Source organism: Mauremys mutica, chromosome 2, assembly GCF_020497125.1.
Source record: "Mauremys mutica isolate MM-2020 ecotype Southern chromosome 2, ASM2049712v1, whole genome shotgun sequence".
Lineage (NCBI taxonomy): Eukaryota > Metazoa > Chordata > Testudines > Geoemydidae > Mauremys > Mauremys mutica.
Genome location: NC_059073.1, coordinates 175,378,914 through 175,396,638, shown reverse-complemented (window position 1 = coordinate 175,396,638; position 17,725 = coordinate 175,378,914). Strand labels below are relative to the sequence as shown.

The window sequence follows — 17,725 nt, the reverse complement described above, 5'->3', positions numbered from 1 at the left end:
TACATAGTACCGCTGGAGTTTTGCTTCATGATAAGCACACAGGTCCCACTGCGGGATCTACTACCAGTTATTGCTTTCCTTTGAGGCACTCGCTGCCTTTGAAAACATCCCCATATATTTTTAAAATTCTCTCCATTGTCCCTTTCTTCTTCTTAAAGTACAGCTATAACGTTTTGATGCTGCATCATGATCAAATCTATGGCTTGTATGACTGTATTCTCCAAGGAGGGTCTGCAGTCCTTACTATCCACCATCACAAACTGTAGTTGGTACCATCTCTTATTTTTTGGGTTAATTATTATGAGTTTACATTTTCCTATGGGCTGCATTATGCTCTCATAGTACATTATTAAATTGTGCCCGCTCTTTGCAATGGGCATGTTTGAATCCAAATCACCCTGAAAAAAAATCTCATGGCAGAAGGCCTTCTGTGAGGGCAGGGGCTCTTGAGGCTGGATGTCCTCTCTTCGGGGCTGGAGAAACCCAACAGTTTCTTCCCTTCCCAAGGTTGTTCCTCAGCTGAGTGGAGTTCCCTCTTTTTAACTCCTCCTCCAGTCCTGGCATGATTGGCAGGTGTGGCAGGTCAGGGCCAAAGCAGCTTCTTAATCCCTTTCAAGCTAGTGCGAAGTTTATATACCCCATCACACCTGGTCATGCTGTCTCCCATAGTAAAGGAATCTTACTCTGAGTATGTAACCCTGGCCACCTGCTCTGCTTTGCTGTTGTCTCACTACATGTATTTCTGGGGGTGTTTTGCCCCCGAGGGCTTTCAACCTTTCTCTTGAATCTTTTGCTGCATTCTGCATGTCAGCATCTGTCTAACGAGACATTGCCTAAGAGGGTTGCCAACCCTCCACTAATTCTATTGGTGTCACTAGAATAACATTCCCTCCAGGAATCATGGGCCCACTGACTCCAGCTACACTGATCATGAAACATGCAGTGCCTAAGTGCCTTTGTGAATCTAGCCTTATGTGCCAATGTGCATCTTGATGTGCCAAAATACCTTTAAAAATTCTGGCACTTAGGTCATTTTGAACATTTTGAACATTTTACCCTCTGTACCAAAGCCAAGTCCATACACAGACTGTCAAATATTGAGATCAGAGGCCTCTAGAATGGTCTCAGCACAATCTGCTTTCTTGCGGATGCAAACACTCTTATTGTAATCCATGTCTTGGTCTCTTCATAATTCGACTACTGCAATGCACTCTACACCTCAAATCCAGTTAGAAAACTGAAGCTTTTCACTTCCTTAGAAGGTTATCTCATCATGAGCACATAAAACTAGTGCCCTACAGTCTTTACAGGTAAAATGAGGAGAAATGCCAGATACATCACTCTAAAGGCACTGACAGGAGAGAGTGAAGGAAAAAGACTGGTTTCTCCACTCCCATCTTCTGCTACATGAATTAAGGTAGCTACAAGGGTTTCTAGGGACTATATGGAGAAACTATGGCTCTTGGGAGGCATATGCAGGGCCTGGAATTCTTAATGGAAACTGGAACTACGGAGCAGCTGAGGCCTTGCGATGATTGTCCTGGATAGGGACTGCAATCTGTGGGATGTCTGTGGAGGACACTATGGATTACAGGAAGTTTCTGTGTGGAACAGACATTTTGGTGGGAGGACTGAGGCTGAATGGGGACTATCTGGGGAGGGCTGAGGTTCTTCGGAGAGGAGACTGAGATTGAGGAAGACTTCTGGCAGAGACTAGAGCTAACTGGAGGCCTAAAGCCTTCTGCATGTAGAAAACTGTCTCTTGTGGCATGTGAGGTGGCACTGCAGTTCATGGAAGGGATCCTGAGGGCACAAAGTTTAGTGACAGTGTGTTGAGCAGTCATAGGAAAGGACAGAGGACAAAATGGGAGGGCAGAGACTAGAGAACTGCAGGAACAAAATGGAACCTGAGGCATATGTGGTGAGTAAAGCTGGGAGAATAACAGATTTTTTGGATCATGGCAGTTTTAAAAAGGTGAAAAATATTTATTTGGGGAAAAATAAAACATTTTGTTCCAACGCAACTGAAATGAAATGTTTAGATTTTGACCATTTTAAAACATTTTTATTAAAAAAAATTAAAGAAAATCTAAAAAAACCTAAAAGTCATTTAAAACCAAAAAAATCAAAATATTTAATTTACAGAATGTCAAAACAAAACATTTTAAATTTTTCAGATTTTTTTTTCAAAATGAACATTTTGATGAAACTGAAATTCTTGAAATGATTGGGTGACACCAACAGAAAACATTTTGGTGTTGCTCAGTGTGCTTTTCACCAAAAAAAGATTTGGATGAAACATGTAGTTCATTTTTAGTGATGAGCTGAGGGGATAGAGAAGCAAAAATGTGAAAGGTGGGGGGAAAGGTGTGAAAGGGATGAACGAGTGATATGCTTTTTTAGGGAAAAGGGATGGGAGAGAGGCTTTCAGAGAGGAGGGAGAATGATGCTTTTTGTGGTAGAGGAAAGAGAAAAGGATGGGATACTTTTGGGAGAAAGGGAAGAATGAGGATTTGTGTGGGAGAAGAAGAGAATGAGGTGACAGCACGGGGAGAGGAAAGGAAAGTGAGAAGAAATGTAAACTGGAGAGTTTCTGCTAAGGGGAGAGTCATGAGAGAGTAAAGTTTTGCCGGAGATGGGGTTCAGGAAGGGAAAGAGAGAGAGTGGAAGGCTTTCTGAGATGAGGAGTTGAAGATGACCTCACAAAGCAAAAAAAAGTGTTTGTATTAGAAGGCCTGAGTTTTTGTTACTTGCCCTGCCAATTTGTGGTATGTTGTTTTAATCATTTAATAGCCATGGTTATTGTGACGTTACAGCCTATATGATTTTATAAAAATATGCTAATGAGTGAATATAATATAACTGGAATATGCTTCCATATGCTGAGGGAGCAGGGCTGGGGGACAGGCCGAGGAGCTAGGGGAGCTCCAGCCAGGAAAGCCCCAGGCTGCGGCCTAGCAAAGGGCCATAGGTACTGTGGGTTGCAGAGGGCAGCCCATGGGTAGGACGAAGCAGCAGGTCCAAACCCCTATTGCCTGTGATGAGTGGGCTGATACTGCAGTCTGCCCCAGGGTGTGGGGCTAGACCATGACTGTCAGTGGCCACTACTGAGGCAAAGTGGGGATAGTAGCGTGGGGGTTCCCCTGGGAGGGGGAGACCCAGTTGTAGTTAAAGGGGCACCGGGTCCAGGGAGGGACCCGGGGCCTGCGAATAGGCGGGTCACCAGCCTGCCGAGGGCGCTCCAGGGCAGAACTGCGGGAATTCCGAGGCCAACCAGCAGGAGGCCCGGCAGGGGTGAGTACCACCCGCTTACATGCAGTTTTGGGGCAAGTAATTCAGACCCTGGGTCTTTGTTGGAGCAGACGGGAGTGTCTGGCTCAGCAAGACAGGGTGCTGGGGTCCTGAGCTGGCAGGGAAAACAGGAGCAGAGGTAGTCTTGGCACATCAAGTGGCAGCTCCAAGGTGGGTTCTGTGATCCAACCTGTCACAGTTATAGTTTGCAATATTCTACATTTTAAGGCTACAGGTTTTGCCCTAGCCTTACAGATTCCATTCCATGTTCCTTCCCCACTAGATTTTTTTAAATTCATATGGGCCTTTTTTGCTAGCAACCCAGAAAGAACATACCGTATTACACTCTGTGGGGATTTCCAGGGAGGGGCTAAGGGGATTCCCTAAACTCGTGGTTTTCTGTCATGTTAGTTCATGATTCCTACATAGGACAACTCGCTTACCTACCAGATCAGTAGTCAGGGGTACCAGTGTTGTTAGATGTTCAGGTTTGTTTGTTTGTTTGTTTTCTCCCTGGGCACTGACCCAGCTCTGCACAGACAGCTGGCACAGCAGACCTCAAGCGAACCGCCCAATGACCATAAGATCCATTAAGGTACGAAGGCACCAGGCCAGGTTTATCATTGACGAAGCATGGAAATAGCATCTGGCAGACTCTACGAGGATACTAAGACATGTATGGCCGTGACAATGGACACAGCTCAGTGAATGGCAGGACTTTTCATTCCCCCCCTTGCCTGGCCAAAGATACTTCCTTTTGAAATATTTCTTTTTACCCTGATACAAACAAGTTACATGCTGCCCGTCTGACATAGTTAGTTACTGCACCCTGACGTGGCTAGTTATCACCCATCACCTTGTACATGTTGGTTTGATCAAAACATCTCTATTAAGTACTGTTATCTTGACCTTATCTTTGGCGGGGGGGGTGGGGGTGTCAGTGTGTTTCTGTTATTTTGGAAGAATGTTTTTGTACCATCCTTGATATGGGGATGTTCTGGTTCCCTCTCTTCTGAAATGTGTTTATGTGAGTATTCTGTGCCTAGCCCTTTTTAGAAATATGTGTTTCTGAAATATCAACCCTGCTCTTGCCAGATCCTGTGAACCTGCAAGCAAGCAGAGTCTGACTTTTGCTAACTTTGCTTTACATTAGCAAAGCTTGCCCATTACTTTAACTCAGGCCTCTGATACCAGGGCTTATATTTCAGACTCTCTTTCTACTACAACATATACATAAAAAAGAAACAAAAGGCAGCACAGAGCCTTCCCCCCACCCGCCCCTTTTCAATGCCACCTTTGGAAGTGTGTCTTTGGAAGAGGCAATGCGATAGGTGGAAAGCAAGCATGGGTCTTGTTTGGGGAGATAGTGGAAAACCTAGTTAAAGATTTGGCAACTTTTTGGTGAAAATTTTCCCAATAAAATGAACAGGTTTTGTTTCAAGAAAAAAGGGAAAAAGTAAAAAAAGTAAGAGTTTTCCTTTCATTTTTAACTTTAAAAAAACCCTCTTTTTTGGATACTTTTCTGGTGTGATTTTTTTTCTCTTACTTTTATTTGGGGAGGGGAATAAAAACTAAGAGAAAGTAAAGGTTTTTCCCAAAACTTTCATTTTGAATTTTTTTATTGAAGCAAATAAACAAAAAATATTATTATTAATATCTTTGCAAAAAAGTTCAACCAGCCTTACAAAGTGCTTTTCTGGAGAACTGGAAATATTAACACACATAGAAAAAGGGGATTTGAAAGGTTTTGGAGGAAGAACGAATGGAAAAGAGAAGGGAACAGAAAATGGGAGTGAGAAATACAAGAAAAACAGACAGGATATATGGAACTGAGGAGTTAAAGAAATGTTTAAAATGTTATAATAATGGTTGATGATTGATAGACACCTTCAGTGTCTCTTAATTCTTTTCCTTCTTTCTCCCTCCACCCACTTCTACACTGTTCTGTACCTCTCCTCCACTACATTCTGCCGATCTTTCTACTCACACTTCTGACCTCCTGCTGGAGAAAGGGTGGGGACTCCTATCAGGATGCAGTCCCTGGATGCTGTTTGGGGCCTCCACCTCGTATATGAACTTTGTGTCAGTTGGTGTCTGATAAATTTGAAGCTCCCTAGACCCCTCTAACTGCTGGAAAGGAGAAGGAGAATTTTCTCTCTGTACTTCCTCTCTTATCCCAGAGTCTCTTCGCCTCTGTGACCAGTCACCACCCCCCTCCCCGGGCCGGCTCTACTGTTTTTGCCACCCCAAGCAGCGTGCCGAATTGCCGCTGCGGATGGGGGCGGCAGTCCGTGTGCCATTACGGCGGCGCGCGTTTCCACGGTGGTGGCAATTCAGCGGCAGCTTCTGTCTTGCCGCTGAATTGCGGCTGAATTGCCGCTGCCGCAGAAACGTGCCTGCTGACCTAACGGCACACGGACTGTCCCCGCCGTCTGCGGCGGCAATTCGGCGTACTACTTGGGGGCAAAAACACAGGGACTGCCGCCCCTTGCAGATTGCCGCCCCAAGCATCTGCTTGGAATGCTGGTGCCTGGAGCCGGCCCTGCCCCCACCACCACACCACACACACACACCCCTTCCTTAAAATAGACAGAGGTGAGAAGAAGCCCAGTGGTCAAGGGCCCCAAACCTGCCTGTGTCTCTGCTTCCGGTGCCAATCCTGAGTGGTGCTGAGTGGCGCTGCAACTCTGTGTGTCAGGTCACAACACCAGGGTTGCCAACTTTCTAATCACACAAAACTGAACATCCTTGTCGCGTCTCCCGATCACTCCACTGCCCCTCCCTCCCTCACTCTCCCCCACCCTCACTCACTTTCACTGGGCTGGGGCAGGGGGTTGGAGTACAGGAGGGGGTGAAGGGCTTGGGGTGCGAGCACCAGGCTTGGGCCAGAAATGAGGGGTTCAGGGTGTGGGAGGGGGGTCTAGGCTGGGGTAGGGGGTTGGGTGCAGGATGGGGTGCAGGCTCTGGGCTGGGGCCAGGGGTGAGGGGTTTGGGGTACAGGAAGTGGCTCCAGGCTTGGTCTGATGGGTTTGGAGTGTAGGAGGGGGCTCAGGGATGTGGGGGGGCGGGGTTGGGGTGTGGGAGTGGGTACAGGGTCTGTGTGGGAGTTTGGGTGCGGAAGAGGTGTGGGCTCTGGCCAGGCGGTGCTTACCTCGGGTGGCTGCCAGAAGCCGACGGCGTGTCCCTCCAGCTCTTAGGCTCATGGGTGGCCAAGTGGCTCCATGCGCTGCCCCTGCCTCCAGGCACCGCCCCCACCAATTGGTTCCTGGCCAATGGGAGCTGCGGAGTCGATGCTCAGGGTTAGGGCAGCACACAGAAACCCCCTGGCTGATCCTGCACCTAGGAGCTGGAGGGACATGCTGGCCACTTCCAGGAGCCGCACAGAGCTAGGGCAGGCAAGGAGCCTGCCTTAGCCCCACTGCACTACCGATTGGACTTTTAGCACCTACCAAAATCTCCAGGACTGCTTTCAATAGTCACCAGGAGATCGATGGCGATTCCGGTAGACTCCCAAACAATGCGGGAGGGTTCGCAATCCAACACAACACCACTCACTGAAGTTTGCCTCCCGATCATGAGTGATGGGGGAGGGGAGGAGAGTAGCGGCCAGACCAAACCTGTTCACGGGCCTAAATAGAGTTGCTACCGCTGAGATTCAGAAAAAACAGCCACTGCCCTCTCCACCATCAGCTTGACCCTCCTTTTCCCCTGCCACCTCTTCTTCCCCTCCCAGGCACCCTCCTACCATCATCAGTCTGACCTTCCTCTTCGCCTCCCAAGTGCCCCCCCCAATCCAGTCTGGCCCTCCTCTTCCCACTTCAAGCGTCTCCACCACCAGCCTGATTCCCCCCTGTTCCAGGAGTCCCTACACTCACCCTGACCCAAGAACCTAAGCCCAGGCAATTCCCCTGCTGTCCTCTCAGGAGCCCCTGCATCCCTTACCCTGGTCCCCCTCCTTACCCTTTCCTGCTGGTGAGCCTCAGGAGGCAAAAGGAACATAAGAACGGCCATACTGGGTCAGACCAAAGGTCCATCCAGCCCAGTTTCCTATCTGCTGACTGTGGCCAATGCCAGGTGCCCCAGAGGGAGTGAACCTAACAGGCAATGATCAAGTGATCTCTCTCCTGCCATCCATCCCCACCCTGTGACAAACAGAGGCTAGGGACACCATTCTTACCCATCCTGGCTAATAGCCATTAATGGACTTAACCTCCATGAATTTGTCTAGTTCCCTTTTAAACCCTGTTATAGTCCTGGCCTTCACAAACTCCTCAGGCAAGGAGTTCCACAGGTTGACTGTGCGCTGTGTGAAGAACTTCCTTTTATTTGTTTTAAACCTGCTGCTCAATAATTTCATTTGGTGGCCCCTAGTTCTTATATTATGGGAACAAGTAAATAATTTTTCCTTATTCACTTTCTCCACACCACTCATGATTTTATATACCTCTACCATATCCCCCTTAGTCTCCTCTTTTCCAAGCTAAAAAGTCCTAGCATCTTTAATCTCTCCTCATATGGGTCCTGTTCCAAATTCCCAATCAAGCCCTCTGCATCAGCGCATGGAAAGTCTGGCATGTGGATCAGGCCCAAGTGCTGTCCCAGAAGTGCTTCCAGTGGCCGGATGACCTTAATGCCATAATGAAAGCTGCTGCTGGTGTAATGCCAACAGACTCCAGTCATCGGCAGGCAGGATAAAACTGGGGACCTTTGGAGCTTAGTGCATGAGCTAAAAGCCAACTGTTAGCTAAGGCTGTAGAGCAGACTCATTTTATCTCTCTCTCTAAGTGGTCTTGGTGCCACGGGATGGGACAGAACACCACACCCAGGGGGTGTGTGGGTTGCACTGGCACTAGGGTTACCACCTTTGAAATGCCAAAAAAACAGCATCGACTACACAAGGCAAGCCTGCCACAACCCCACCCCCAATCACAAGGCAAGTCCACAAACCGTGCCCCTACAGTCACTTGTATCTAGACAAAGAGCACATATAGATTAGATTGATAACATCACGTCTCCTCACTCTCATGTGACTCAAATCCTGTCTCACACACACAGTGCGCTTGCACATTGGTAGCCAGACAGCTGCTGTATTTTCAATAGTTTTGATCTGTTATCACTTAAAATGTGGAAGTGGGAACACTGCAGCACCTTTAGCTGGACACAGAAAGTTTTAATATTTGATATCCCAGTGTATTGTGGTAACGCAAATCTTTAGACCCCCATAACTCTCTCCCTCCTCCCCCGAGCAGATTAAATTATTTTTCTGGAAGCTGACAAATCCATTAAAAAACTAGGAAGTAGGAAGACTTTAATTATCTTTTCTTCTTCATATTATTAGCTAATTTCACTAGCTTTACACACTTTTCATTTCTTCCTTCTTTTCAAAATGCCACCTACATTGATGATACTAAACTAAGAACTCCAAGCGAGGGCAGAGAAATAATACAAAGGAATCACTGTTAGAAATATAGGCAGAGCACAAACACAAGTTAGACAAGCACAACTTAACTTGTTTTAAAAATAATCCCAAACACAATTACTCAATGGAGGGGACATACTTGAAAAGCAGCAGCAGCAGTGCAGCAGACAACAAATTAGACATGATGCCAAAATGCAAACAGCAGTAAAAAAAGTGATTTTAGGTTGCATAGGTGGAAGCCTTATACCACAGAACAAGGACATAGCAGGCTCTCTTCAGGTACTTGTGGGATCACACCTAGAATACAGCTTTTAGTTCTAAGTACTCTGAAGCCACAAAGTTGTATATATAGGTAAACTGGAAGAAATGCAGGAAAATCCAGCAAAACCAATTAGAAGAGTGGAGGGATTGATGTGTGATATATATACTGGTATCTAATAGCCTACTTCAAAACCATATTCAGATGCACTCCTAATCTTATTTCATCTGCACTTCTCCAATACTCATGGCTGCCCACACTGAGATAATATAGCTGTCATTTCCTGTCATCTGGCATTTTGATGGACATTCCTTTGAAGAAACCGATTTACAACCTGTGTGTATCAGAGTTTTACACAGAGAGTATACATTTAAGATATATTTTGACTAAATAGTCTTTGTACTTTTAAAAAAATCCAGCAATCTAGTTTTATTTAAATAAACTGGAATTACACAAGAAGCATCAGAATTACTTGGTGTGCCTCCAGAGGAAAGATGTTCCAAATGGACATAATAGAGCTTTCTGGGTTTTTCTATACTCTATAGTTTTATTGTTTGCATGAAACTGGAAGAAAAGGGGGAAGCTCCATATTAAACTGTAAGAGAAAAGAGTTAAGTTTTAACGGTCCCAAGGAATCATGGTTCAGTGTGTTATACATAAGCCACTTGGATGCAAGTGAGGTGTTGACGGGATCTTTCACTACCTCAAGTTTAATATAATGTGTGGCAATTAAATTGGCCATCTGCACACAAAAGGGTGACACTTAACTCTCAAGAAGAATGAAAATTTCTTTAATTCAGTTATGTATAACATTCCTTTTGGATATGATCTCAGCAGAGGAAGAGGGAGAAACAGCATGGGTATACTAGGAAAAAAGTGTGGTTTTGTCATGTGCTACCTAATACATGTTAAAATCCTAGCATAGAAAAGGCAGATGTGGAGGGTGACCGTTTATCTGAACCAGATAACGTGTTAAAACCAAAATTTTCTTTGCCTACACTAGGATTTTAACATGGGTTAGCTAGCCCTTTTTTCATAATGACAAGACCAGAGAGAGAGAGAAAGACGGGGCAGAGGGTTAACCCACTCCAGGATCAAAAGAAGTGAAGTATAGATAAGGGGAGTGAAAAGAAAACAGTGCAACTAGTTCTACCTCCTCATTCCCCTCTAGACAACAGCTTCTCAAGAATACACTTAGCACAAAAGCAGGTTTAGACACTAGATTTGCAAGTGCACAAACTGATGCTAGAGGCTTAAATGTAGGAACAGGCTGAGCCTAGATTTGGCCTATGTACTAGCCAAACCAATAACCAAACAAAGATAAAATTCCTTCAAAAGTATATATACTTTACAAATCAAAAGATTCAAAGGAGGATGTAATTAGAACTCTATGACATTTTTTATTGCAAAAAGGTGTATTTTGTAGTACAAGAGAGCTATATTGGTGTTAAACTCTAGATAGTCTTTACCTTATGTAGCTAGCTAATAGGTAAACCCTGGGTGGTTTTACCTTGAAGTACAAAATACACCTTTTTTGCAGCAAAGAAATAGCCTAAAATCTTGAAAGGTAGAACACTAGACACTGGGTAGAGCCCCGTGCAGGACTATTCTTTCATCCCACTCCCACTATTATGGCACCAGGTCCTGCAGGAGCTGTGGGATCCCAGTCCCACTGCAGTGCTCCACATTGAAGAAATTAGTTAAGGTTTCCAAACACTGATGGCTTGTCTACACAAAGGAATGTTACAACAGAGTACAAATCCCCAGCAGAAATATGCTGCACCTGTGCAAAGTAGAATAACTTGAACCAGTAGAATAACTTGAACCAGTCTGAGCCTCACTTTACAACAGTGTATCACATCTACACTGTATCAGCATAGTTCTACAAGTACCAAAATCCCTAACAGAAGCAGGCTTTAAGCACAGTAAATGCCATCTGGCAATAAAAACCAATGAGATTTAAACAATGGATGCATTTTTCCCCATTAATGAAGGAATTAGGTCCCTGAACATTAAACATTAGAAATCACCTTCTTATACTATTAGTTAAGCAGCTCTTACCTCAGAGAATCTTTGTACATCCTGGGTTAGAGTTCCCACCCTCTTCCATTGATAATATTTGAGTAACTTCAAAATCGCAGGATTCACTGCATTATCAGATGGCACTGTCCGGAAGAAATAAGGATATTTTTTCTTATCAGCTAACTCTGGGGTTGTTGCTGCAAATGAAAGCTGAAAAACAAAGAAATGGAAATCTCAATGAGTGAAATCTAATTGCTGGCCCCATAAGAAGCTTACCCTACTTAATGCAAGGCAAAGTACATGAGGTGATGAATTATGGACATTTGGAGAGTTTTTGACTGTCTTATGTTATAGAAATAACAAATCTATTTGAAATCTTGCTACAATCTTTTAGTTTTAAGAAATAAACCTTTTCAACCTTGTCTACCTTTTAAAAAAACAACACTATATATCCTATTAAAATCACAATATTGTATCCATCTGCTACAAATTTAAGTTCATGACTCATTAGAGTTTTAAGAGGGTTGCACCACAAAATTCCCTGGGTCAGATTAACCACAGCTATACTAAAAACCAGGAGCAAAAAGCTTTTGGGGAGAAAACCTCTGAAGAATCCCCTGTGGAAATCCCTCCAATGTCCCTCCACAAGGAAGGGTCCAGAGCCCACTGCCAATCCTGGTCACCACTCTGTGGCTTCACTGGAAGTTGTGGGTGTACAGAACATTTAAAAATAAAGCTATTTAGTGGCCTTCATGTGGATTCAGATGTCTAAAGCCATGGAGGAAGTCCCTAGCTCCGAATCTCCAAGTGTGTTAGATAGACAATGGCTCTCTCTGGACTGTTGTATTAGGACAGAGCCAGATTGTCCCTGGCTCTTGCACAACTTTTAAAATTAGGCCACTTGGGTGCCTAAATGTGGAGTTAGATGACTAACACCAGGCACACGTCTGGAAACGTTGGCTAAACTTCTCTGACTACGTTTCTCCTCTGTAAATTGGAGAGGATACAGACTCACATCTCAGTGGGGTTTTTGAGAAGTAATGAGTAAATGTTTTTTAAAGTGCTTTGAAAACCAAGGCACTGGCTCAGTGCTGAAAATGGCAGTTGGAGTCTATGTTCCCAATGTTGTCAACACCAATCATAGTATTATAGTACTGGAAGGGATCTCAAGAGTCTTCTAGTCCAGTCCCCTGAACTCATGGCAGGACTAAATATTATCTAGACCATCCCTGACAGATGTTTGTCCAATGTGCTCTTAAAAATCTGCAATGATGGAGCCTCCATAACCTTCCTAGGCAATTTATTCCAGTGCTTAGCCACCCTGCCAGTTAGGAAGTTTTTCCTAATGTTCAGCCTAAACCATCCTTGCTGTAATTTAAGCCCATTGATTCTTGTTCTATCCCTCAGAGGTTAAAGAGAACAATTTTTCTCCCTCCTCCTTCTAACAACCTTTTATGTACTTGAAAACAGTTATCATGTCCCCTCTCAGTCTTCTCTTTTCCAGACTAAACAAACACAATTTTTTCAATCTTCCCTCAGAGGCCATGTTTTCTAGACCTTTAATCATTTTTGTTGATGTTCTCTGGACTTTCTCCAATTTGTCCACATCTTTCCTGAAATGTGGCACCCAGAACTGGACACAATACTCCAGTTGAGGCCAAATCAGCATGGAGTAGAGCAGAACTACTTCTTGTGTCTTACTTACAACACACCTGCTAATGCATCCCAGAATGACGTTTGCATTTTTTGCAACAGTGTTACATTGTTGACTCATATTTAGCCTGTGATCTACTATGACCCTGAGATCCCATTCCACAGTACTCCTTCCTCACACAGAGACTTTACTTACCCTCTTCAGGGTTGTCCAAATGCCCCTTGCCTCCCAACCATTCATATTTGTGTGCTACATTTGTGTATATCCAGTTGGGTACCTTATGCATCAATACCTATGATGCCCTCATTTTTTTTCCTCAGATCTCATCTACCTTTCCCTTTACCTCCCCAGTCCTCCTCCTGCATCACCATTTCCCTGGATTCTAATTACTCTCCTCCTTCCCTGGGTCTCCTTAGTGCCCCTAACTTCCTTCCTTCCTTTCTCCCACAAGTTACCTTCTGTCTTCTTTTCTTCTGCCCAACTTTCAACCTAATATTCCAACTTTCTCTTTCTTCTTTTCCTTTCTCACTGAAGGGGGATTTTCTCCATCCCTTTGATGTCTCTATCTACCCTCAAACCAATCCTGAGCCACTTGCTGCACATTGGCACTGTTGTAGGGGCAGCGCGCTCAGGTACACATTTAAGGATGCCAGTTTCTACCTCCATGCATCAGGAAACAGCAGAACTGAGAAAGTCAAAAGAACCCTGCTGAATTGTCTGAAGTGCAAAATTACTGCTGCTGAAAGGCAGCACAGTTTTGTGAATTACTTTCAGACAAATCATATGCAGCTGCTCAGGAGATAGCATATGTGGTACCTGTGTTTGCGCCAGGCCTTCTCACCTACTTCCTGAAAATGCCCCCATTTCTGACATCCATGGGATACTTGTGGTTATTTTCTGCAGCAAGTTTAATACTCCAAAACTTCTGCCAAGAACCTGCCTCTCCGGCTGCTGTCACCCATGCATGGCTTTTGAATCTCTTTATTGTAACAATTTGATAAAAATTGGTGCTCTCCATATCATATAACAGAAGGGAACATATGGCTCACAGTGATTTATTTGTAGATGAATCCATACAAAAATCACTGTTCTTATGCCAGAAGGATTTTTGGTTGATGCTGAAAAAAGCAACAGAAGTTGTATAATGAGATCATAATAAAACTGATCTTTCAGGCTCAGTAGAAGAGTGATATAGCACAGGTGTAGTATATAAATGTATCTAAGTGCACTATTAAGTACATTTGCGTTTTTGACCATGCATTCTTTAAATTATATTGATATTCAAAAAAGAGATGGGTCTAAACCAAAACATCAGATCTAAATACTCCTGCATGTTGACAAAGATTGGATGTAGCTTGGAAGAGATAGGAGCCGGAGCCTGACCCTAACTCAGGAAAATAATGCTGCATTGGTTTGAATTCGGTCCGTATTTGAGAGGTTAATTTCACAAACAGAAGGGGTACAAACCCAAAAAAGAAAAACAACAAAGTTAATGTTTGCAGAAATGGTTGGTATACCATCCATAGCTCACCAAGGAAAGTTTCCTGCTGCTCACTGGCCAGCAGCAGAGTGGATTTTTCAAGCCCTATACTACTATCCATTTAACACTGCCCTGTGAAATATTCTAAATAATTAAAGCAAAGCTTCACTTATCAAAATTTATGAGCAAAGTGCATTTTATGATCATGTAGCCTTGATTTTCTTTCACGGCATTGATTGGCTTATTTAATATTCTGCCATGTGTCTGCAAGTAATTAATTCAGAGAGCAAAGGAACGAAAGCCTGTGAAAAGAACCGTCCAGCTTCTCTGGTTTGCCGAGTAAAGTTAAACTTTCTTTAAGGTACTATACAAAAGAGTGCTATAGCTGTAAATGAAGACCTCCACATCAAGTTGAAAGAGAAAAGCTCTTCGAGTAAACAGTCCAGCATGAAAAGGCAGCTGACAGCTGTGCTGTACAAAGCCTGGTGACTGGAAGAGACTTCATTTGGGAATTAATTCAATATAAAAAACTAACAAAGAAAATAATATGGTTGTTCTTTAAGAAATAAAAGTTGTCGAGATTTTACAGCAACACAAATGAAGGGAGGAGCTGAGGCAAGTTTCATACCCAGGGAGATGTGCCTGCCTAGAAGGAGTAGAGTACAAAGAAGCTTGGACCTGTCATAGAATCATAGAATCATAGAATCTCAGGGTTGGAAGGGACCTCAGGAGGTCATCTAGTCCAACCCCCTGCTCAAAGCAGGACCAAACCCAACTAAATCACCCCAGCCAGGGCTTTGTCAAGCCTGACCTTAAAAACCTCTAAGGAAGGAGATTCCACCACCTCCCTAGGTAACCCATTCCAGTTCTTCACCACCCTACTAGTGAAAAAGTTTTTCCTAATATCCAACCTAAACCTCCCCCTCTGCAACTTGAGACCATTACTCCTTGTTCTGTCATCTTCTACCACTGAGAACAGTCTAGATCCATCCTCTTTGGAACCCCCTTTCAGGTAGTTGAAAGCAGCTATCAAATCCCCCCTCATTCTTCTCTTCTGCAGACTAAACAATCCCAGTTCCCTCAGCCTCTCCTCATAAGTCATGTGCTCCAGCCCCCTAATCATTTTTGTTGCCCTCCGCTGGACTCTCTCCAATTTATCCACATCCTTCTTGTAGTGTGGGGCCCAAAACTGGACACAGTACTCCAAATGAGGCCTCACCAGTGCTGAGTAGAGGGGAATGATCACATCCCTCGATCTGCTGGAAATGCCCCTACTTATACAACCCAAAATGCCATTAGCCTTCTTGGCAACAAGGGCACACTGTTGACTCATATTCAGCTTTTTGTCCACCGTAACCCCTAGGTCCTTTTCTGCAGAACTGCTGCCCAGCCATTCGGTCCCTAGTCTGTAGCAGTGCATGGGATTCTTCCGTCCTAAGTGCAGGACATGTTTCTTTTACCAGCAGGTATATATTGTAGACAAGGAAAGAACTAGATATGAGGAGCTACTACTACTACAGGTGTAAGTAGTCACTGGGGGGAAAATACTACTCCATCTAACCACAGATGCACACAGTATGTGTAGTGTATAAAAAAATATAATTAGGGCTGTCAATTAATCGCAGTTAACTCACGCGATTAACACAAAAAAATTAATAATGATTACAAAGATTAAGCACGTTTAATTGCACTTATAACAATAGAATACCAATTGAAATGTATTAAGTAGTTTTGAATGTTTTTCTACATTTTTAATATTGATTTCAATTACAAACAGAATGCAAAGTGCACAGTGCTCACTTTATATTATTATTTTTTATTTAAAATATTTGCACTGTAAAAATAATAAACAAAAGAAATAATATTTTTCAGTTCACCTCATGCAAGTACTGAAGTGCAATCTCTTTATAGGGAAAGTGTAACTTACAAAATCCTTTTTTTTTTTTTTGGTTACATAACTGTACTCAAAAACCAGTGTAAAACTTTAGAGCCTACAAGTACTCTCAGTCCTACTTCTTATTCTGCCAATTGCTAAGACAAACAAGTTTGTTTACACTGACGGGAGATTCTGCTGCCTGCTTCTTATTTACAATTTCACCTCAAAGTGAGAACAGGAGTTCACATGGCACTTTTGTAGCCGGCACTGCAAGCTATTTACATGCCAGATATGCTAAACATTCAGATATCCCTTCATGCTTTGGCCACCATTCCAGAGGACATGCTTCCATGCTGATGATACTCATTAATAAAATAATGCATCAATTAAATTTGTGGCTGTACTTCTTGGGGGGAGAAATGTATATCTTCTGCTCTGTTTTACCCACATTCTGCATATATTTCATGTTATAGCAGTCTCAGATGATGACCCAGCACATGTGGTTTTAAAAACAGTTTCACTCCAGATTTGACAAAACTCAAAGAAGGTACTGATGTCAGATTTCTAAAAATAGCTACAGCACTTGGTTTAAGAATCTGAAGTGCTGTCCAAAATCTGAGAGAGATGAGGTGTGGAGCTTTTAGAAGTCTTAAAAGAGCAACACTCTGATGTGGAAACTACAGAACCCAAACCATCAAAAAAGAAAATCAATCTTCTTCTGGTGGCATCTGACTCAGATGATGAAAATGAACATGCATCAGTCTGCACTGCTTTGGATTGTTATCAAGTAGAACCCATCATCTGCATGGAAGCATGTCCTATGGAATGGCAGTTGAAGCATGAAGAGACATATGAATGTTTTGCGCATCTGGCATGTAAATATCTTGCAACACCAGCTCCAAGAGTGCCATGCAAACGCCTGTTCTCACTTTCAGGTGACATTGTAAACAAGAAGCAGGCAGCATCATCTCCTGCAAATTGTAACCAATCTTGTTTGTTTGAGAGATTGGCTGACCAAGAAGTAGAACTGAGTGGACTTGTAGGCTCTAAAGTTTTATATTGTTTTATTTTTGAATGCAGGTTTTTTTATACATAATTCTACGTTTGTAAGTTCAACTTTCATGATAAAGAGATTGCACTACAGTACTTGTATGAGGTGAATAGAAAAATATATTCTTTTGTTTTTTACAGTGCAAATATTTGTAATAAAAAATAAATATAAAGTGAGCACTGTGCACTTTGTATTCTGTGTTGTATTTTAAATTAATATATTTGAAAATGTAGCAAACATCCAAAATATTTAAAATAAATGGTATTCTGTTGTTGTTTAACAGCGTGCTTAATCACGATTAATTTTTTTAATTGCTTGGCAGCCCTAAATGTAATACGAGTATTTCAATTAGAAAGGCATTTTCCTTCACCCTCCTTTTCAAAGGATTAACAGAATTTCATTTAAGTGATATAATGACATAAACTCAGACAACCCCTAGTTCAGATGAGTCTTGGAGCACAAGAATGATGTTTAGAGAACTTTATTCCAAGCCTCATATGATCCACACTTGTGTCAATCTATGTCATTATGTCGTTTAAATAAAACCTAGTTAGATGTGTGAAGGAACAACTGTTGTACTAATATCACAGTCCAAATATTTAGTTAAAAAATGGCATATAACCATTAATGAATAGCATCTCATAGGAAAAACTGCTTTTACTAGTTTGATTTT

The 17,725-nt window shown here is 43.0% G+C and overlaps 1 protein-coding gene across 1 annotated transcript in view; it reads right to left on the bottom strand.

Annotated features, from left to right (window-relative positions):
- GABBR2 (gamma-aminobutyric acid type B receptor subunit 2) overlaps nucleotides 1–17,725 on the bottom strand; it is a 940,989-nt gene that overhangs the window by 588,296 nt on the left and 334,968 nt on the right. Inside the window, exon 3 of the mRNA XM_045004115.1 lies at nucleotides 11,031–11,201. Within this exon, the coding sequence (XP_044860050.1) occupies nucleotides 11,031–11,201 (171 nt within the window). The remainder of the gene's footprint in view (nucleotides 1–11,030; nucleotides 11,202–17,725) is intronic.